At 56.1% G+C, this 21,391-nt stretch overlaps 2 protein-coding genes across 6 annotated transcripts in view; one reads left to right on the top strand and one right to left on the bottom strand.

Moving 5' to 3' along the window:
• The first annotated feature begins 437 nt into the window (after positions 1-437).
• CCDC96 (coiled-coil domain containing 96) lies at positions 438-3,016 on the top strand. The gene has a single exon (XM_030314268.1). It carries the CDS (start codon positions 470-472, stop codon positions 2,180-2,182), a length of 1,713 nt encoding a protein of 570 aa, XP_030170128.1. The 5' UTR covers positions 438-469; the 3' UTR covers positions 2,183-3,016.
• A 4,956-nt stretch (positions 3,017-7,972) lies between these two features.
• The window catches only part of TBC1D14 (TBC1 domain family member 14), a 111,974-nt gene continuing 98,555 nt past the window's right edge, over positions 7,973-21,391 (bottom strand). For all 5 annotated transcript variants that reach the window (XM_030314266.1, XM_030314267.1, XM_030314265.1 and 2 more), the window contains 2 exons: positions 14,309-14,567; positions 7,973-10,593 (listed from right to left, as the gene is read on the bottom strand). In XM_030314266.1, the coding sequence (XP_030170126.1) occupies positions 10,528-10,593; positions 14,309-14,567 (325 nt within the window). In that variant the 3' untranslated portion in view covers positions 7,973-10,527. The remainder of the gene's footprint in view (positions 10,594-14,308; positions 14,568-21,391) is intronic.

The raw sequence follows: 21,391 nt of genomic DNA, 5'->3' as shown, positions 1-21,391 counted from the left end.
CGGCCAGCCGGGCCGCGTCCCGCCTCAGCACGCAGGCGCCCTCGCGCCCGGCCCGGCCGCCGCCGCCTCCGCCGCCGCCGCCTCCGCCGCCGCCGCCGCCGGCTGCACCGCGCAGGCGCCCCGCGCGCGCCACCTCGCGGGGGCCCGGCACGCCGCGCCGCGCCTGCGCGCCGCTCGCGCCGGCCGCCCGCTCCCCGCGGTGCCTCCAGGCCGCCCCGCCCCAGGCCCGGCGCCGGGAAATGGGCGGGAAGGCCGCGCGGCGCGAGCCTGCACCCCCTTCCAATCAAGGCCGCCCGTCGTCCGTCCGCGGCCTCCCATTGGCTCGCCGTCTCCGGAGGCGGGGAGAGGGGGGCCGGGCATCTGCCTTACTCTTGGCCAATCGCCGGGCCCACCGCGCGCGCCCCTGGTTGCCCCTGGAAACCCAACAGCCGGCGTCCGGGATCGGTAGTGCCTGCGGAGCTGGAGAAGGATGGACGGCCTCTCCGAGCACCCTGGGGACCCCGAGGCGGAAGACGGAGATGCGGCGAGCCTGTCCTCGAAGCTGTCCGGGGTCAAGGCCATCTCAGGCCTCCAGTCCCCGGCCGAACCAACGGAGCCGGAGCCGGAGTCGCAACCGGAGCAGGGGACCGTAGAGGCTTCGGCAGGAGGCGCCGCCGAGGATGAGCCCGCCGAGCCCCGGGAAGGGCCGGCGGCCACCGAGGCTGGGGGCGAGGCGGAGCCCGGAGAGCCGGAGTGGCCGGCCGAGCTCGAGCCCGAGCCGGAACCCGAGCCCCCGGAGCCGGCTGAGGCCGGGCCTGAGGAGACAGCCCAGCCGGGGCCTGAAGACGGGCTCGCGGAACCGGAGGAGCAGGCGGAGGCAGAGACGGAGGAGGAGGGGGACAGGGAGGTGGACGAGGAGGAGAAGGAAAGAGAGAAGGTGGCGGCAGCGGCGGTCCAGCGCAGGAGGAAGGAAGCCCCGTCTCAGGTCTCTCTGCCTCTGTCCACCACCGGCCGGGAAGAGGCTGTGTCAGCTCGGGAGGCCGAGGGGGAGGAGAGGCAGGGGGCGGAGAGCGAGGAAATGGAGGAGCTGGGCCTGCTAAGAAGCCCGCGGAGAAGCCAGGTAAAGCTGAAAGATGAGGAGGAGAGCCTCGACGATGAGGACGGTGAATGGACCGAAGAGGTGCAGGGGCTGCAGGAGCGGCAGCTGCGCGCCGAGCTCCTGCAACAGTACCAGTCGCTGGTGGCGGAGCGCGGCCACTACCAGCGCTACAACATTTACCTGCAGCACAAGATCTGCGAGGCGCTGCGCAAGAAGAAGGGCCCGGATGCAGCCCAGGTGCCCGACAGGGGCACGGAGCCCGAGGCCCCGGGGAAGGAGCAAGCGTACCTGCGCTATCTGGCCATGCTGGAGGAGCTGAGGAAGCAGCGGGCAGACGACCTGGGCTGGTATCACCAGGAGCTGGAGCAGCTGAAGCGGGAGGGCACGGAGGAGCTCGCCAGGGTGGAGAAGGAATGGCGAGCCTTCCAGGCGCTCAAGAAGCAGGTGATGGTGCAGGCCATGGGCGGCTCCTGGATGAGGGGCGGTCGCCAGGCCGCCCTGCGGCAGGTGGAGCAGATCCAGGCGCTGGAGGATAAGAAGGAGAAGGAGATGAGCGCCGTGAGGCTGGAGAACGTGCAGCTGAAGCAGAGCTTGGTGCATCTCGAGACCCGGATGAGGGCCCAGGAGGACCTGACGGAGGGTCTGCTCCTCATCGATTTCGAACAGCTCAAGATTGAGAACCAGACCTTCGATGAAAAAGTCGAGGAGCGAAATGAGGAACTTTTAAAACTGCGCAACAAGGTGACCCACAACGTGCAAATCGTAACCCACGTGAAGGAAAAGCTACACTTCGTGGATTTACAAAATGCATGCAAGAAGTCACAGCTTTTGGAGATTGAGGCTCAGGTAGCCCTAAGGAGGGACATCTTGACCAAGACTAAGAAAGCCCGGGACGGCCTGAGGATTGACAACATCAAGTTGAACCAGAAGTGTGGGCTTCTGGGCAAGGAGCCACTCCTTTGCGACCTGGAAGAGAAAGTGGACGAGGCAAAACTGCTCAGGCAGCGTCTGGAATCCCTGAAGCGCCATCACGCCAGGCTCATCATGTCCTGCAGAGGCGTGAAGCAGAAGATGCGGGAAGCCAAAGCCTTTCTCCCATCTTAACACACACGATGACGGGAAGGGCCGGCAGAGCGCCTTCCATCGCAGCGACTCTCCTCCCTCGTGAAATGCGATTCTCCGCTCGTGGCCATCTTTAAAAGGCCTACAATATTGGGAATGGGGCTGTATTTTGTATCGACCTCATCATTTTTCAGCTTCCAAGTCCGTCCTGAGAGCAAAATTGGGTTAACAGTCGGTTTTACATGGCGTTAACTAAAATAGGCCCAGAGAAACACACACCAGGGATGGCTCGGTGCCCCGAACGTCTCACAAGAAGCTGTCTTTTAAAAAGCCTTTCCTTACCTGAGAAATTGCATAATTTCAATGCCCCAATCCCGAGGAAAATGGTTCCTCCTCCGCGTGTGGGAGGGTCTGACAAATAGGCAGGGGACCAAGAAATTTCCTGTGCACGCCAATTATTAAATCCCCTTCGAAGTTTTAAAATATGTAGTCCTGAACATTTAAAATATGTAGTATATTCTCAATTCAAAGCTCCCTGATTTCTTTAGATGAATCTAAAACTATGGTGTGTGTAGGCCGCACTAGCGACTGGGTAACAAGACTGGGTAACAAACAAGACGCAGGAAACAGGAGAAATGATACATAGGAAAAGGAGCTGTGGTTTTGTCCTCTTTCCTTTTGCCATGAGAGGGGGCTCAGTCTGCTTGACCGTTCACGTTTGTTTCTGGCTCAATGACGGTCTTCAATTCTAATGAAATGTTTTCTTGGATCCTCTAAAGAAACACATTTGTCTATACAAAAACATGCACTTTTATTTTCCAGTGAAGACAAACGATGATTGTATTGCGTTTGGCCAGGTGCACAATATAGGGAATAGTGACTACCAACTAACTGTCCGTGAGCCTTTTGTTTCCAGCAAGATAGTTGTGGATCTTGGGCCCTCACTATGCACATGATTTCACTCTGTTTCCACTCTTGAAATGTCTATCATTCCTTGTGTTAATGTAAGAAATGCCTGACAGGTCTGCCTCTTTAATCCAGAATCAGTGATTAACATTTGCAGTTTCCTCCGATGCTTCTGGAGCTGGGGGTTTGGCTTTATTTCTCTTTAATTTTATAATTTTTTAATCTTTAATTTTTGAGAGAGAGAGAGACAGAGTGCGGGGCAGGGGAGGGGAACAGAGAGAGAAGGAGACACAGAATCCGAAGCAGGCTCCAGGCTCCCAGCTGTCAGCACAGAGCCCGATGCGGGGCTCGAACGCACGAACCGTGAGATCGTGACCTGAGCCGAAGTCGGACGCTCAACCGACTGAGTCACCCAGGCGCCTCTCTGCCTAATTGTAAATTGAATTTTGAGCCGTGCAGATGTGAGATCAGAAGTGTTCTCCCATCCGCAAACAAGTAGGTCCTAGGAGGAGTGACCTGTTTGGTGCTGAACACGTTGACACAGTGGTAGAAGGCCTGCTCTAGGCAGATGACTCGGTGGGTCGTGGGTACTTCACAATTATTTTACCTTTGGGTGATGCGATCTTGCGTTCCCTTTCAAGCCAATGAAGGTTGGTGAAAATCCCTTTTCTAACTCCTACAGCTTAAATACACTCCTTTACAGGATCAGGCTTACCAAACCTGGGGGAGTAAAAAGCATTCACTTCCTGCTTCCACCCTCCTCCTCCCCTACAGTCGTTTTCTCCCCTCTACCCGGTTCCTCGAGGCCAAAGAGAAGGTGTAACTCACCAGCAAATGGAACTTCATCTTCCGCGTGCCTCAGGCTAAAAGCAGCACAGGCCACTGGGTTCTTCTGTGGTTGGGAAGGCTTCAAAGTGCAACTGGCAACGGGCACCTGCCTTCCTTCCCCAAGCAAGCAGCTTTCGTTGCAAGAGTGCGTGTCCCTTGGGTTCGCTAGGGGGGAAATGGGTATTTTCAGCTGACTCTGACCCACTGGCAGTTAGCCAGGCTGAACCAAGCACTCCTGAACCAGCCCTGAACCAGGCTCTCGTGAGCACAGAGAGAGAGACTGATGAAGTTGGCATTGCTTTAAGCTGCAAAGTTACCGGCGTTCTCTCCAATTACATTATCTCATGCCGGAGATGTTACAATTAATTAGAAGACCAATAACGTGTTGATTACTTCCTAGCGAGGGTCCTTCTAATTAGATTACAGGAGAGCTCTTAATCGTGAAATAGCCACGCATTCCCACGTGGTTTCTTTCGACTGCCTCAGAGGAGGGAATGCCACACCCCCCCCCGTCTTCCTGATGTGCCCTCTGTGCCCCACGGCCACCTGTGTTTAGCCCCATCCCAGCCTCTGACCCACTGCTTTATGACCGTCTGCTTAGTTCTCTGGACCCCAGTGAGACAGAGGCCCTCAGGGTAAGTAGACAGTCGTCCTCCCCAGTAGTCAATACAAAGCCTAACACATAATCAGTGCTCCATAATTTGCCGGGTTAATACATCAACATCATGCCATTCTCCTCTTCTGAAAATAAGTTACTTGAATGCCTATTGTATGCCAGGAACTGCTAAGTGCTCTATCGGGTTCTAAAATGATCACAGGTAGAAAGAGGATGTCTCCAGAAGCAGGAGCAATGAGAATGACAGGGTCTTGGAAGGACACCACTCCAGAGACAGAGTCCATTCTGGCAGGGACCACTTCCGAAGAGCCTCCCTTCCTCTAGAAGATTCGGGGGGTGGGGGTGGGGGTGGGGGGGCGGGGCGGGACTAGAAATCTCTAAAATCAAAGGCTAGAGATTTTGTCACCTTGCCAAAAATTCGGGCCTGCAAAATGCAGGCACAGAAAAATCTGAGATGTTACGTGAAACTTCTTTTTAAATTGGTCCGAGTCGAGGGGCACCTGGCTGACTCAGCTGGTTAAGTGTCCAACTCGTGATTTCGGCTCAGTTCACGATCTCACTGTTTGTGAGTTCGAGCCCCATGTCAGGTTCTGTGCTGACAGCACAGAGCCTGCTTGGGATTCTCTCTCCTGCTCTCTGACCCTCCCCTACTCTCTGTCTCTCAAATATTAAAAAAAATAAATGGGTCTGAGTCGGACGTGTCCCAGGCCACTTTTGTCTGTTTGTGGCCCCAGGGTCAGGAGGAAATCAGGCAGTACCTACATGGAGCCCAAGGCATCTGAAAAGGAATTAGTAGGTGAAAGTCATTTTTGGAGACTTACCCATTTCAGATTATAAAATTGCCTAAGTGGACAAACGCTTTCTTTCTTTGTAAGTTGGTCTGAGCCATAATTTAGATTTTTGCCCCTGGTCGGGGATGCCTGTCTGATATGATAAAGTCACTCAAAATTAATGCACCCCACTTTGGAACTTCCGTTTTCAACTTGGAAGACAGTCCTCATGAGCACAAGTTGTACAAGCAATATGGTCGGGAAGGACTCCGGGTTGGGGGGACCCGCCTCTGAGCGGCCGGCGGGAGCAGGGGCCACACAGGCCGGGCACCGCTCGGGCCCACACCTCCTGCTTGCCAGGCATGCTCCTGTCGTAACCACAGTCTGAACAGGCACAGGTTTGAATGAATACATTTCCACCCGCCCCAGCTTTCTCCCTGATGCAGGCTTCTAATATTTCACCCAAAAGATGCCACGATGAGCACAGAGATGCATCGAGGAGGAAGACCGTGTAGCACCCGCAAATGAGGGCTTTGGCATCAGGCCGAGCTGGATTCTGGTCTCTTCTGTGACCTGGGGCAAACACTCGACGTTTCTAAACCTCAGCGTGCTCCCTGGTACGACGGGGTAAACGTAAGAAAAAGTCAAGCGTATGAAAAAAGTGTCTGTCCTAGGTGGTGAAATTATGATGTTTTATTTTTTGTGTGCTTTGGGGCATTTCCAAATTGTATTTAACATGCATTCGATAATTAGAGGGAAGACACTGATTTTTACAATTCGTAAGCTCACCAAGAGTTCAGACGCTGAAAGTCTGTGTGTCAAGAGCACGAATCTAGCTCTCTATGGTGACGCGTTTCTTTTGATGACACAAGTAATTCAGCATCTTTTTTAATCCTCACGAGCCAGGGGATGGAAGCTGGTATCCTTTTTAAAAGAGAAATGAGGCTGACACAGTTTATTTTTTTAAATTTTTTTTTCAACGTTTATTTATTTTTGGGACAGAGAGAGACAGAGCATGAACGGGGGAGGGCCACAGAGAGAGGGAGACACAGAATCGGAAACAGGCTCCAGGCTCCGAGCCATCAGCCCAGAGCCCGATGCGGGGCTCGAACTCACGGACCGCGAGATCGTGACCTGGCTGAAGTCGGACGCTTAACCGACTGCGCCACCCAGGCGCCCCAAGGCTGACACAGTTTAAATACTTCTGCTGGCGTGGCCGTGCCCGGCGGAGCACCCCCTCCTGGCGCCAGCCGGCTGCAGGCGCGGTGGTGCTCACGGAGGAGCCCGAACTGCCTTGAGCCAGCCAGCGCTCCAGGCCTCGCAGAGATACCCGGGGACTTGCGGTCATGGCGAGCCGCTGGGTGGGCGGCTGGGTGCTGTGGCATCTCCCACGGCCCCACCTGAGGAATCGCCTTGGCTCTAAGGCCTCCCTCTGCTGGCCAGCGGCTCCCCTCAAGGTCCAGCGGGGACCCCTCCCTGTGCTGCTGGAGTATCTCATTCCCTCTCTGGGCCTTCGTGGCAGGTGCACGTTGGGTGTTTGAACTGTCCGCCCCCAGTGTCCACAACCTCCATCCCCAAGGCTCGTACGTCCCCAAGGTCCTCCCGGAGCTGGCTGGCACGGCTGCCTCCTTCCCGGCAGGCTGGGCCTCACACCCAGGAGGCATTCGGGTGAGTGAATCCAGGCCTCGCCCCGCACCCCGCACTTGGGAGTTGAGGTCAGGGCCAGAGGAGGAAGGCCTGTGCCCTGGGGAGGGGGCCGGCAAGGGCTCAGGAGCCACAGGGCCGGAGTCTGAACCCCAGGCCCGTCCAAGCAGACCAGCACTCGGCATCGCACCCGCGGAAAGGGGACGCTGACAGGGCTGCTGTGGAGAGAAATGGGGCCTGGGGTGGGTGAAGCGGTGCAGTGAGCCCCAGGACACGACTGCCGTCCACCGTGGCCACCCTCGCGGCCACGGTCCCTCAGAGCCTGTGCCAAGTGGAGAAAAGAGAACTGCGGCCCAGAGCAGCGACGGGACCCCCTCGTGAGGACAGATGGGAGCCTTGTGCTGGGGGCCAAAGATGGCGAACGCCGTGACAGTGAGCTGCGCGGTCCCTGGGGAAGGTCAGCGGGGAGGCCAGTCCTGGGGCGGAGGGTGCGGAGGTCCCCAGGGCGCGGACACCGGAGGGGCGGCAAAGTCCGCCTGGGGACAAAGAAGGCAGGAGCCCCAAGGGCCGCATACTTTCTGGCCAGGACTCGACAGGCTCCTCCCCGGGCCTCCAGCCCTTGGTTCCAACAGCCCAGCGCCCCACCGACGAACGTGAGCACACATGTGACCTCTCGGACACTTACGTTCTCAGCCACGGACAGGGACGGAGGTGCACAGCAGCCCGGGAGGAGCCCACGGTCACTTGGAGGGTGGCGGTGGTGCCGGACCGCGACACCAGCACTCGGAGCAGGCTCCAGGGTGAGTGTGCACCAGCTGCTGGGTCGGGCGCAGAGGTGTGAGCAGCGAGCCTGGCGGCACGCGGCACCAGGCCACGGGGGTGGGCAAGTCTGAGGTTCCCCTTCAGCTTGGGGTGGGGGCACACGAAACTCCCAAATCCCTTGACCAAATTAACTCCTTCACTGAACTGGGCCTCGGTGGATCTTCAACCAGCACGACGCTCGAAGTCAGGTGTTGCCATTTTTAAGGTGGGAACTTCAATTTTAAACCAAGCGACAGTGAACACAAGTAACAATTTTACATGACTTTTATTTAATAAAACCACATATTTACAGTTCAAAAAGTCCTAATTTGATAGGCTTTACTAAATAAAATTAAAGGTTAACTGTACAGGCAATTAAAACATGATATGTAGCAAGTATTATCAGGAATTTTTCTATCAGCAAACTATTTAAAATAGTCAAAAACTGAGCAGTTAAAAAGTACCATTTAAAGTGAACAATGTTTCTAGGTGAGCTTTCAGGGACCAGTGGGGACGCAGCTTTTGACCCTGAAGTGCCAGACGCGCCAAGGTCCCGAGCCTGAAGTCCTGGAAATCGCGGGCACAGGAAGGGGAAAGTGCAGACTTCCAAAGGGGCGTGGCATGTCTACTTGTTTCCAGTTTTCCTCAACGGTAGCGTCCAACAGAGATGCCCGGCCGGGTGCCCTCTGCAGCCCTCTGCGGAAAGGGGCCACGGGACCCTGCATGGGAACTCAGGACCCCCGGCCTGTGAGGGGGACACATCAAACCGCAAGACCTCACGTGGTCCCTGAACAGGTCACGAAAACCTTTTCCGAGCTAAAGATTCGCTAAGGATTCCCGGTCGGCATGGGATCCCGTTTAAAAACTTAATGCATCAGTAGTGACGTAAATCGAAAGAGATTTAACGTCCGACTGTTGGGACAAAAAAGGGTTAAGGGCTGGGTTCTGAATGCACGTGACGTCCCACAAACGCGTTCCGCGGCAGTGGCACAAATGCCCCTGTGGCGTCGCTTCCTGTCCCGATTTAGGAACATCTTTATGTACAGTAAGAAAATATATACATCTTTCCGGACAGAACGCCCACATCACGGAACGCAAGTCAGCACGTGTGGGAGGAACGGCCGGGCCGGGCGAGGGGCCGGCTCAGTGTGGGTTACATTCAGCATCGCGGTGTCCGGGGACGGCTGCGTCTGGAAGCGCGAGACCTCGGTGAAGACGGGACGCCCCCCTCCCCGCCCCCAGAGGTCGGGAGAGTCAGCACTTGAAGGCTGAGGCAGAAAGTGTATCCAAGATGATCTACAACCTCCTGGGAGAACTCGGTTAAGCAGACACGGGGCGAAGGCAGTTCGAGAAAACAGGACACACGGAAGAGGGCTGGGGTGCAGGGCACGAACGGGGCCCCGGCTCCGCAACTGGCCGTCGCACCTGCGCGTGTCGGCAGCGGACGTGGCGGGCACGGAAAACCCGTAAGGGCGAGGTCACGGTCGGGCCCCGGCCCCCTGCCGGTCTCCTTGCCGCATGCCTGCTCTCGGGGCCGAGGGCGGACGTGCAGCTGAGGGGGCGGCGGAGGGCCGGGCGCAACCGACGGTGCCCTCGCCCCGTCCACGGGCACTCGCACAGCCCGGCTGGCACACGGGAGCCGGCTTCCACACAGCTGCCCGTCCTTTGGGCTAGTCCGTGTGAAACCGCTCGTGTCTTTGAGTTTGGATAAACAAAGCTCTTACAACAAAATTCGTAAAAGTCAGTCAAGGGAAAGTCAGAACAAGAAAGCTGCCGGCTGATGAACTTGGGAGAAACCAGCTAACGTGGGGAGAGGCGCACAGGACAAACACCGAGAGCCCCGAGTGGCCCGTCGTCCGTACCACTGGAAGCGTGCGGCCTGCTCATCGGCCCTCACCTCGGTCTACCTTGAAGCCGAGTACGTGAGGAGGGAACATCTGGTACCAGGACCGGTCCTGCCGTTCAGGTGACAACAGAAAGAGCAGCAGTCCGTGACAGCAAGGGAGCAGGCTCCCCGCCCCCCCACCCAAGCCGCCTGGCCTCCGCAGATGGGAGGCGTGGGGGTCCTCCCGGGCTCTTTCCGCCAGGTCTCGGGCCGTCCGTGTGAGCAGCTCTTCTGCTCGGGAGCTGGAGGGCGCAGCAATCTCGGAGAGCACGGGTGCCCTGGAACCTCAGCGTGCATGGGACTCGTGCTGGGATTCTGTCAAGGCCACGATGGAGAAACACCAACCCAGAGGTCAGGTCGAATCCCAGGGAGCCCTCGGGCACTCGTGCGTGACCGCCCTGGGACAGCCCATTCTCCTTTCCCGCAAGCTTGGGTAGGTGGGCTGTGAAAACATCACCTCCAGCTCTGGACAGGTCGTCCCGGGAACGGAATCGACAACCCCTTCCCTACTCACGTCCGTAAATGAGCCAATAACCTCTCCGAGGCCTCCCCGGGAGGATTTCTCACACACCTTGGCTAAGGAAGACTGTAATGTACTTTTCATTAGTTGACATAAAAGCATGACAATTTAATTAACTTTCGCTGAAATAAGGGGGGAGGGGGGGATTAGCCACTGCCTTAGGTTTAAACCATGCAGAGTATGCAGTGTTGGCCCTGGTCAACACTGGCTCATCTTTCCACCGAGCTTCTTAAGGCTAAGCCTTGGTGTAGTTCTTTGAAAGTTGTTTGTTTTGTTTAAGGCCAACTCCAGTGTTAGGATCAAACGTGAAAACAGCCCGTTCTCGTCCGCGGTCAGCGCGTGCGTGCGTGCGTCCGAAGCCACGCAAGGTGCCACCTGGAGGTCTGCTCGGTGCCGAGCGCGGGTCCGCCTGTCCCCTCAGTGTCTGAGCGACGGGCTGCCTTTCTCCACGTCCCGGCTGTCCTTCTGCAGCGCGGTCAGTACCTGGAAGCACAGGGGACGCCCGTGGGTGATCTGCAAGGACACTGGACACAGGTGTGGTGACGGGACGCACGGCCTCCTAGCAGGGGCCTCTGCCTCCCCACGTCCGCCGCTGCCCTGTTCCGCCTTCAACACCCGCAGCCAGGGCCCTCTTCCAGACGTGAGAATCCAACCGTGCCGCCTCCGGCTAACGTCCTACAACCATGTCCCAGCAGCCACGGTACCGATGTCCACACGGGGCTACAGGGTTCTCCTCCCACATCCGGCTCCAGCCCCTGGGCTCACCACCCCCAAGCCAGGCCACCCGCTCCAGCACGCCAACGAGCACCCCTGGACTGTTAGCACGGCCGCTCCCTGCCTGCCTCTCCGCTTCAGCAGCAAACCGTGCTAACAGACCCGGGCTCTTCTCGGGCCCTCCTGAGCTTCCCCAAAGTGACTTGGCTCCCAACTCTGCGCTCTCTCGGCTGTTGGTTAACACCTTCGTTTTTAAAGACACTACATTCCACTGCGACGGCTTGACACAGCAGTGGCAACAGCAAGGGCTCCCCAAGTCGGCGCAGCTCGCGCACGGCGGCTGTTAGCACACAGGCAGCCCCGCAGTCAGGCACCTGAACGACGGGCGCTCACGAGATCGGCTGTTCAAGCAGCACACACGTTCCAACCTGGATCTGCCTGGTTCCAGAACCAAGCGCTCATCTCCTGGGGCCAGGCCCTGTGTGATTTCAACTGAATCACAAATTACATGGGGTAGAGCAGAAACATCTGTAGGTTTCAAATAAATCGCACGGAAAGACTAATGGTAGATAAAGGTCCCCCTGTCCAGCTCTGCCTCCGTGGGACTGCCAAGCAGACGCGGACGTCTACTGGCTTTGGAAAGCTCGCCAGGGTCTTAACCCGAAGCACAGCATTTGGGAGAATGTATACAGACCACAACTCCCGTGGGACTTAGAACGGTACAAACTCAACGCCCACCTGCACCCCAGCATCAGGCCAACGACTATCACGATCCCATTACTAGAAAACGTCCTACTATTCACGAGCCTCTGACCTAGCTTTAACCAAACATTTTTACCTTGTCCTAAACCCAAAACACAAGAAGCGACACAGAAGACCTGGGTTTACTCCTTCCCTGCGTGTGTGTGTGCGCGCACGCCTGTCAGCGGGGGGGACACAGGGGATGTGCGGGCTGGGTACCAGTGACAAGCAAAGGAAGGTCGGCAGACCCATGACTGCACGTGTAGACAGGAGGCACAGTCCCACGAGCTGCACGAAGGCTGCCAGGAAAGGCCTCGGCTCACTGCCGCGACTTCAGGGAACCACCGCGAGCAGGTGCGTCAGGAAGACCGCAGCACACCCTCCCGCGCAGGGCACACGGCCCAGGCAGTGCCCACCTTCAAACTCTCCACCATCCTGAACCTGTGGCCCCGTGTCTTCATTTCGCACCGTCCGCTTATTTCTTAACCAGAGGAAGGCTCTCTCTCTGCCTGTCACCAGATCCCTGCTAAGCGGACCGCCAGTCCTACTCACACACGAGCCGAGCGTATTCTGTCCCAGTTTTACTGAGGCGTACTTCCTTACCGCGTCATCTGTCCGGTGAGAGCATACCGCTCGCTCAGTGGCGTGTAGCGTGTCCATCCACGTGTGTGACACTACCGCGGTCCGCTTTAGAGCGTCTTCACCGCCTCAAGAAGGACCCTGCAAACTCCCGTCCCCGCTACCCTGCCCGATCTCGCCCACTGCCTGGGGAACCACTCACCTGCCCTGGACTTGCCTACGAGTGGAATCATAGGGCACGTGGCCTTCAGCGTCTGGCTTTCTCACACACAACACACGGTTTTCAAGGGTCACCCACGTATGCAGCAAGGCAGCACGTATGCAGCATTTCAGAAATGCAAAGCCCATCACCCTCAGCACAAAACAGGGCCTCTCTCCACCCCCAGTTAAGACCAGGGGAGCACCTCATGGTATTGCCCAAGGTCCCATCACAACAGCCGTGCTTCTCCCCAAAAGAGCCAGACGGGAAGGGAGTCTGCCAGCCAGACCGAACACATCACAGGGCAGCAAGGACAGAAGGGGCCAGCTCAAGGGCCAGGACAGCGGACCCAGGTGACAGGGGAACTTCCCTGTGGTTAATCAATGTACTCCATCGTACGCTTTCAAAAGGGTGAATTTTATGGTACATAAACTACATCTCAATAAAACTGTTATAAAAATAAATAGGGTGCTGGAGCGTGATCACCTTCGCAGTATTACGACCAAACATAAACACCCGAACACGATCAAGCCGGTGGATCTAACAGTCACTTTACAGGAAATTGCCCGTACTGAAGACCACGGTCAACACCCCTGCAAGGGTACAGCCAGCAAGATCCAGACCCTGGGAAACCCTGTAGATCCAATGACCTCATTTCTTCAATAAATACAGGAGGAATAAAAGGTGGGGTAACCTATATATTAAAATAAAAACAGAAGACTAAAAAGATCTTTCAGCTACCGGCCATGTGGTAGCTGGATCCAACCTTATTTGGATCTTGATTCAAACTAACTGTAAAGCCACGGATACTTGAGACTGTTAGAAATCTGAAAACTGACTGGCTGACAAAGATGTAAGGTCTGTGATCTATTTTATTCTATTTTAATATGGATTTAAAATCTCCCACTAACACCCTGTCTCTCAAAAAATAAACATTAAAAAAATTGCTTAAAAAAAATAAAGGTGGCACCTGGGGGGGGGGGTGCTCAGTCAGTTAAGCGTCTGACTTCAGCTCAGGTCATGATCTCATAGCTCATGGGTTCGAGCCCCGGGTCGGGCTCTGTGCTGACAGCTCAGGGCCTGGAGCCTGCTTCGGATTCTGTGACTCCCTCTCTCTCTCTCCCTCTCTCTGCACCTCCCCTGCTCATGCTCTCTGTCTCTCAAAAAACAAATAAACGTTAAAAAAAAATCGTTGAAATCTCCCACTAACACAAAGGGTAAATGAGGGATGTGCTGTTTGGCATACACAGGGGAGTAGAAACGTCCACAGATAACTTCCCAGTGCGACCTGCCGCTCAGACAAGCTTTGAGCCTGTAAGGCTCAAATAAGCCTGTAAGAAGCAAGGCTTGTTTTTTCCTTTTTTGCCCAATAAAGACTTGGAACCAGACAACACTGGCTAATCCCCCAGGGGACAACCCTAGACGGGACGTCCAGAGGAGGTGAGAGGGATCTAGAAGGAGGCCCAGGTTGGACTCGCTCCCACAGGGCAGCTCAGCCACTCCCCCAACTCAGCCACCAGAGGGCCAGAGGACACAGCCCAGGGGAGCCACCCTTCAGCCCTCCTGCCCTCCGCTCACCGCTGAGGGCGAGCGTTTCGCCTTTGTGGGTCCCGTCTGTTGATCAGCGACGGGGGACAACCCCTTCCGCCCGGCGCCAAGCACAGCAGTGGGGGTGGGGGTGGCGGCGCCTGGTTTTACAAATGCCTTCTAACCTGCGGACAGCACAGGGTCCCCCCGGCGCCACTGCAGAATGGCTGAGAGGCTTCTGTTACCCGCCCCTCTACCTGTCCATCCGATGACCCCCCCGTGGCAGAGCCCAGCCTCAAACCCAGGCTCCTCATCTCCGGTCCAAGGAGGACTTTCTTCAGAGAGGGCTGGTTTCTCAAAAGGCAGCAATGAACTTCCTCAGTCACGCTACTGAGCCAAACTGCTCTGCAGGGAAAAGAGAACGAAGGATCCGTTTACCTGAGCCCACTTCTTGTTTCGACTTTGCATCTGAATTGTAGCTATGGAGGCGAAAACTTCCTCCGCGGGCAGGTCCTCTGGGAGCCTCGTAAGGAACTGGGCTACGTGAATGAAGTCCATCTTGGTCAGGATGTCCTCAAACAGCTTCAGGATGCCCAGGGCCGTGCGGAACAGAAACTCCTCCCCGTCACGACAGAACACATCCCATATGCGACAGGCCAGGTCGAGGGGCAAAGACTTACTATATAAGGTAAAGATCCTGGAAAAAAAAGTTTTGAGTTTTTCAGGTTTCGGATGGCACAAAGAGTGAGTTGGGAATTCAGGCCTAATTCGTTAAGAACACTCCCTGAGTCAGTGATGTTCATACTTAGACACAAGGTGCGGGGGTCGAGGCCCGCGTTCGTTCTGAAGGCCGATTTTATTAAAAAAGCACTATCGGCTTTCACGCAGATTCTCTGTACCTTCTCTATATTGCTGACTCTGATTGCATCCATTCAACAAGTATTTATCGAGAATCGACGATGTGCTTACTCTGTGGTAGGCGCTGGACCCAAGGTTAAGAGCTTAGAGTCTCAGGCAAATCGAAACAGTCAACAGAACCCTGTAGCCAGTGTAGGCATGTGCACGTTACTTCTCAAGAGTGCTGTGTACTTTCTCCCCCTGGGAGTCTGTGAAGGAACAAAGCAAACTCTTCCACGAGAAACCGATCTTGTACTTAACGGAAACCATCAGGTGAAAAAGTGAAGCGCACAGGCACTCTCTTAAAATACAGTGACAATTACCATCCAAACTACCCAACAAATACCATCTTGGGTGACCAACTGCATCCTCGGGTTTAAGCATTTCTAGCCCGGAAAGTGCCCGTGTCACAAAGCGAGGCGAATCCAAAGAGACGCGGGCCAAACGGATTGTCTGTGAACCCACCCTCCTCCCTCAGCCGGGAGACGCAGCCCGGGTGCCATCCCCAGGACGTCTGCTGACCCCCAGGACCAGCCAGATGCTCCCTCTGACCCTGGGGCTTATAACTCGTGTTTGCCCTGCTGCTCCCCACAGAGACGCTCAAGAGCAGGGACCCTGGCCAATTCCCTCCAGGCGAGCATGTGGCACAGCACCCGGCCGTCTCCGCCGAGTAGGTAAGTGAGTCGGCACTCCGCCAATCTGCTCTAGTGTCCCAGACGTTAGCGGCTCTCACCACCTCCTCCCCAGCAGCAGCGTTCATCGGAAGTGGGGATTCTCGGGGCGCCCGGGTGGCTCAGTTAAGTGCCCGACTTCGGCTCAGGTCACGAACTCACGGTTCATGAGTTCGAGCCCCACTCCAGGCTCCGAATTCTCTCTCTCTCTCTCTCTCTCTCTCCCCCTTCCTCCCTGCCCCTCGCTCACTCTTGCTCTCGCTCTCTCTCAACAATTTAAAAAATGTGACAAAGAAGTGGGGCTTCTCAGTTGCTGGGGCACGTCCCCTGTCCCTCCCGGAGAATCGCCCGTCCACGGTTTCGGTTTTCCCTTAGTGCCCGTGCCAGCTCTACACACACAGGGCCCGTGAAGGCACCGGGGCTCCAGTGTTGGACGCAGACTACGGCGCTGCCCTGGTCAGAGAGTAACGTCCAGCCTCCAACAGCAGGACTCTGCTTCCTATGATAGATGCCACCGCAAGTTTGTGCCATCCTGGCAAACGCGCTCACGAGGCTCCCGCGCACGGGCTCTCCTGTCTGCAGTGAACTCCAAACTCTCACGTGGCAGCGTGCTCAGCCCCAGAAACAGCCTTTCCCCCAGAGCCCAGAGGAACACTTCAGGCAGTCCGGGGCGTGCATGCAAAAGAGCATGCTAATTAAGACCCCAAAATATCCAAGGCTACCAAACTCTAACAAGAGTTTTAAGGAAGGCATAACAATTTAGATTTCATTCGGCCCAGACGATGGAACAGGCAGACAAGTGTCACAGGAAGGCCCTACCTCATACAAACCACAAGAGCTAAGTTTAAACTGAGGACCTACTATGTGCCGGGCACTACAGCGGGCACATCACAAGCACCCCCCACTCAACAGCCAGAACCACCCTGGGAGACGGGTTCTGTTAGCTCATTTGACCACAGGGAACTGAGTCCCAGGTCCTGCCACCGGTAAGTGACACAGCCAGGCTGCGAACCGGACTCCAAAGCCCATGCCCTAAACGATCGGACTGCTTGCTCTACACGGTACCGGGTGAGACACGTTTATCTATCTATCTGGTTATTTATTTTTAAAGATTTCATTCTTAAGTAATCTCTATGCCCAATGTGGGACTGAAAGCCCACCACCCTGACATCATCCACGGAAGGACACTTTGTTTTTTAAAGTCACAACAAGACTTAAGCCTGAATTGTTAACATCTCAAAAACGGGAAACCATTTTATCATTCGGTCAAGAAAACACAGTTAAAGAAAGATCCAAGAGACTTTTTTATGTTTATTTATTTATTGTTAGTAATCCTTATAGAGATTAATCTACAGAGATCAAGACCACACGTTCCATCGACGGAGCCAGCCAGGCGCCCCACTTTTTTTTTTAAAGTTTATTTATTCATGAGATCCAAGAGATTTTTTTGTTTCTAGTCTGAATCTAGAGAACATTCTCAGTTCTACCTACAAAACGCACATTATTAACGCTATAAAAAAAAGTGCAGAACTGACCTCCTCCAAGATACTCTCTCACCTGCCAGTTCATTCCTGGAAAGCAAACCCCTGACATCTTAAAAGCAGCGTCTTAATAAAAAATTATCGGAAAACAGACAAAGCAACAGGCAAAGAGCAGAGTAACAACGAAAAAAATGCGTCTGACGTGACCTCCCCGGGTTCAGATTCACGTGCGCATCTCCACAAACTACTTTAGCCGTCCTGAGCTTTGTAAAAGTAAACATCTGAATGATCAGGAACGCCACGGCCAGTACCCGCCGCGCGCCCCTGCTGAGACCTCGCGTCCATCCGTACCAGGCTCTTCCGCTGCTGCATGCGGAAACTGCCCACACCCGAGCCCTTCTGATGCTGAGCAGATGGGTCCGTCCGTGAAGGTACTGAGCAGATGGGTCCGTCCGTAAAGTACGTTTAGCCTACTGCTAAACGCTAATCTCTGCGTTTTGGTGACGAGGCTACGTGGCATCAGACAAAGGGACAAAGTTCCCCGCCCTCTGGAGCAAAGGGGATAAAGTACCCAGCGTGTCAGACGCTGAACAAACACAAGCAGGGGTAGGAGACATGGACTGCCGGCCTGGATGCGCACACACGTGTGAATGCACACACACACTTCTCAACGGGATGGACGAGGAAGCGGCGTGTCCATAAAGCCCTGAAAAAGAGGCCACAAGCCAAGGGAGGGGGTCTGGACGGTGTCCAGCCAAAGGAAGGTGTCTCCAGCTGTGAGGAAGGAGTGAACCTGGCACAGTCGAGGAGGAACAAGGAGGCCGCTGGGCTGAAGGCAAAAAGAGCAAAGGAGAGAATTCCACGGAGAAGCCCGTGCAGACCCGGGCCCAGCACGGGCGCGCCTTACCGGAGGCTACGAGGTCTTTGGGTTTTATTCTACGTGCAAGGCAAAACCGGCGGAGGGTCTGACCAGACGAGGCCCCTGTCCACGGTGCTGAGACGTGCCCGTCGCGGACACGGGCCTCCCTGGGCAGCCGCTGAAACCACCCAGGCGAGGTCAGAGGAGGCAGGCCGCAGTGGAGGCGGCCAAAGCGGAGGAACTCTGGTCTCCGCGGTGGACAAATGCAACAGAGGAGTCAAGGACGCTGGGTTTCAGCCGTGCAACCTGAAGGATGGAGCTGTCGCTTAAGGAGACGTGGGGTCTCTGGCTGCGTCAACCACGTCAAGAGGTGAGTGTGAGGACACGCGGTCTGAGTGTCAGACGTCCAAGTGGCCAAATGATTTCATTCTTTATTTAGGACCTGGAGTTCAGGAGGGCTCTGGGCTGGCGACAGTCGGTGCAGAGATGGTACCAAATAGAGGCAGCGTCCCAGCACCAGACAGGGAAGAATGACAAACGTTGAACTGATCCCCGACACGTTCCCATGTAGGAAAGTGGGCTGAGCCACACTGCACATCATTCACCGTTTTATGTGCAGACACAGAATCGTCAGGGCCCCGAACGTCACACCTTAAATAAAATGCGCCTTTTAAAGACAACATCTTGTAAATCCCCTCACTCTTAGAAGGCCGTTTCTGGGACCGTGGGCTTGGCCTGGTTTCTCGCCCGGTGCTGGCGCTGAGCCCCGTATCTTTCCCAATAGCCACCAACCTCGGCCCGCAGAGTCTCGGGGACGGCACGGTCCGGGCAGAAAGCCACGCACTCCTTCATCACACTCAGCCCCGAGATGGCCCCCTGGTCTGCCCTACGCCTCCCCTGAGCCTGGTGGATTCTGAGGCTTTCAGCAACCAGGGCTCAGCCCCTCGCCCCTCAAGCCCAGGGTCACGTGGCTCCGTCCCCTCGGGCTCCAGGGCAGACACCTCTGTCCACTCACCCTCTTCCCACCCCTCCTGCAGGAGCACGGCTCCCACGGAGAGGGGCCTCGTGCCAGTGTCGACCGCCTGCTCCACCAAGACCACTTCTGACCCCACACTCGCAGACGCTTGCCTGGATCTGTAAACCATACTTGGCTTCAAACACCTACTGTGAGTGAGACACTGAAACGGTCCTCCCCTGATTGCCTCTCAGCAGAGGGCGTTTAAGCAGGCACCGCTCACGCAGCTCAAGAGCGCACGCGCTCAGCTCCCGCTCCACCAGGCTCTGCCCCGGCCCCACAGCGGGGTCGGGGTCGGGGTCGGAGCAGCGGGAACAAGGGCGCTGCTGTTTGCACAGGGCCCTCCCGCCCTTCCCGTCTCCAGCCTTTCGTGGGCTCTCACTGTGCCCAGTGTGCTCGGCTTCCTCCTGCTCCAATCCTGCACCGACCCGGGAGGGCACGAGGGACAGGGCCCCGAGGCCTGCCCAGGATGGCTGCAGGGTTCTCCCCGTGGTAGCAAGAGAGCATTCGAGGCTTCTTCTCCTCTGGACCACTGAGTATGATGGCACTTTATACCAAAAATGGTAACTTCAGGGGCGCCTGGGTGGCTCAGTCGGTTAAGTGTCCGACTCTGGATTTTGGCTCAGGTCGGGGTCTCACAGTTCATGAGATCGAGCCCCAAGTCAGGCTCTGCCCTGACAGCATGGAGCCTGCTTGGGATTCTTTCTCTCTCTCTCTCTCTCTCTCTCTCTCAAAATAAATAAACTTACAAAAAAATGATTAACTTCAGGTATAAATTGAACGAACGCAAATTAACGTTATTTCCGTGTTGCTGAACTAAACAAGTGGCTGCAGGCTTATAAAGGACACCAAACACAGCTTCTGTGCCATGACGTGCGGAAGGAACAGGCCAGCTTCCGAGGCCTCCCAACTTCCAGAAAACATCCTTCCCTGCAACGTCTGTTCTAACTGTTCGTCTGAGCCTGCAGGAAAGCAAGGGGGTTCCGAAGGGGGAGAAGGGGTTCTACTGCTTCCAAAGCCTGGCTCACTCTCAGAAACCAACCCGACCCTGGTCCACCCCCAAGGGCCCGGCGCAGGCAAGAGCTGGCGGGGAGTGCGGACTTCTGTTCTGAGTGCTGCTTCCTACCGTCTACACGGCTTATCCGATTTATCCTCGCTGCAACTCCACAAGGACGTACAGTCTTCACCCCCACTTTCCAGACGAGGAAACTGCAGATAAAGGGCGGCTGTGGAGAAGTGTATCTCAGCCCGAGACACAAGAGCCACCAGCGGTCTTTGCTGCAGGGAAGCCACAACCAGAGACCCTCAAGGCCCCAATTCCCAGCTGTGCCCAGATTCTCCTAGGCCTACGAGCCTCTGCCCCCGACCCCCTACCTCACCACGCACTCCCCGTGTTCGTAACAGACTCGGCCGAGCAGCTAGAACAGACGCTGAGAAATGAGGAGCTACCACTTAGCCTGATTAGATTTTGTGAGGATTAAATACATTAACATGCCAAACATAACGTGCGTTCATTAAACACTGGGAGGCAGTTACTTAAGGCTCTGTTCCAACTCAGTTAACCAGTCCGATCCCCGGCCCGATCCTGGAAGCAGTCACGTCCATCTCAGTGCCCCCAGAGCACTTTCTAACTGGGCCCTCACGTCCCAGCCCCCAGCAGGGCCGGGCAGGCACCGGGCAAACCACGGGATCCCCGCACGGTACCGCAGGCTCCGTGTGCGGCCAGGCTGGGGGCGTGCCGGTGACACACGGGCTGCGCAGGCCCTTCCTGCGAACGGGCTTCTCACCGCAGGCTCAGACCCTCCCCGTCCGCGCACATGCACGCGCACACGCGCGCGCACACACACACACACACACACCGATGAAGGCCCTGGTGCACGCCAGACGCTAGCCCGGGCACTTGGGAGCTCAGCGAGGCAAGCCTTGCTCTTGGGGCGCTCATAGGTTGGCCTGTCACCCAGAAGTCAACATCCACAAATAAACGAGTACAAGCTGCAACAGAAACTAAAATCTGCCAACTTTAACTTCACCCTGAGCCTGTCCCTCAAGGTAGAGCTGCGGTGTAACGACGGGCTCTGCAAGGACCCCCGGACGCTAATCATGACACGGACTGTGCCGCGGATTCTTTTACTAATCCGAGATTACTGCAAAACCCACTCACATCTCTGGAGAATTCTGCCACTTGACAGCAACAAGGAACAGTCCGAAGAGTTCAACGGCCGCGTGTCCGTCCTCCCACACGGGGCCCGGCACTGGCCACACGGAGGTGACTAAGCTCGGTCCGTGGCAGGAACAGCAAGAAACAAAAGATGCCCTCAGAGTGGGTCAGGGCTGTGATGGAAGAAGGCATGCACTGCAGGGGTGGAAGGAGAGAAAAGAACATTCCGGAGGAATGACTCTCCAACTGTGCCAGGTTAACGGCCTCTAAGCTATAATGTGATCATCGCAGTGACACCATCCTGGGAATAAAGCAGGAACAATTCCCAGCTGGCCTCCGGTGGGTGGACAGCGTGGCAGGAAAGAGTTGGTCCTCTTAGTGCCCACACAGCTCACCCAGGACACTCGGCCGGCCAACCCAGATGGGGCTCTCGACCCTGG

Source organism: Lynx canadensis, chromosome B1 (genome assembly GCF_007474595.2).
Source record: "Lynx canadensis isolate LIC74 chromosome B1, mLynCan4.pri.v2, whole genome shotgun sequence".
NCBI lineage: Eukaryota > Metazoa > Chordata > Mammalia > Carnivora > Felidae > Lynx > Lynx canadensis.
This window is presented reverse-complemented; position numbering and strand designations above follow the sequence as displayed.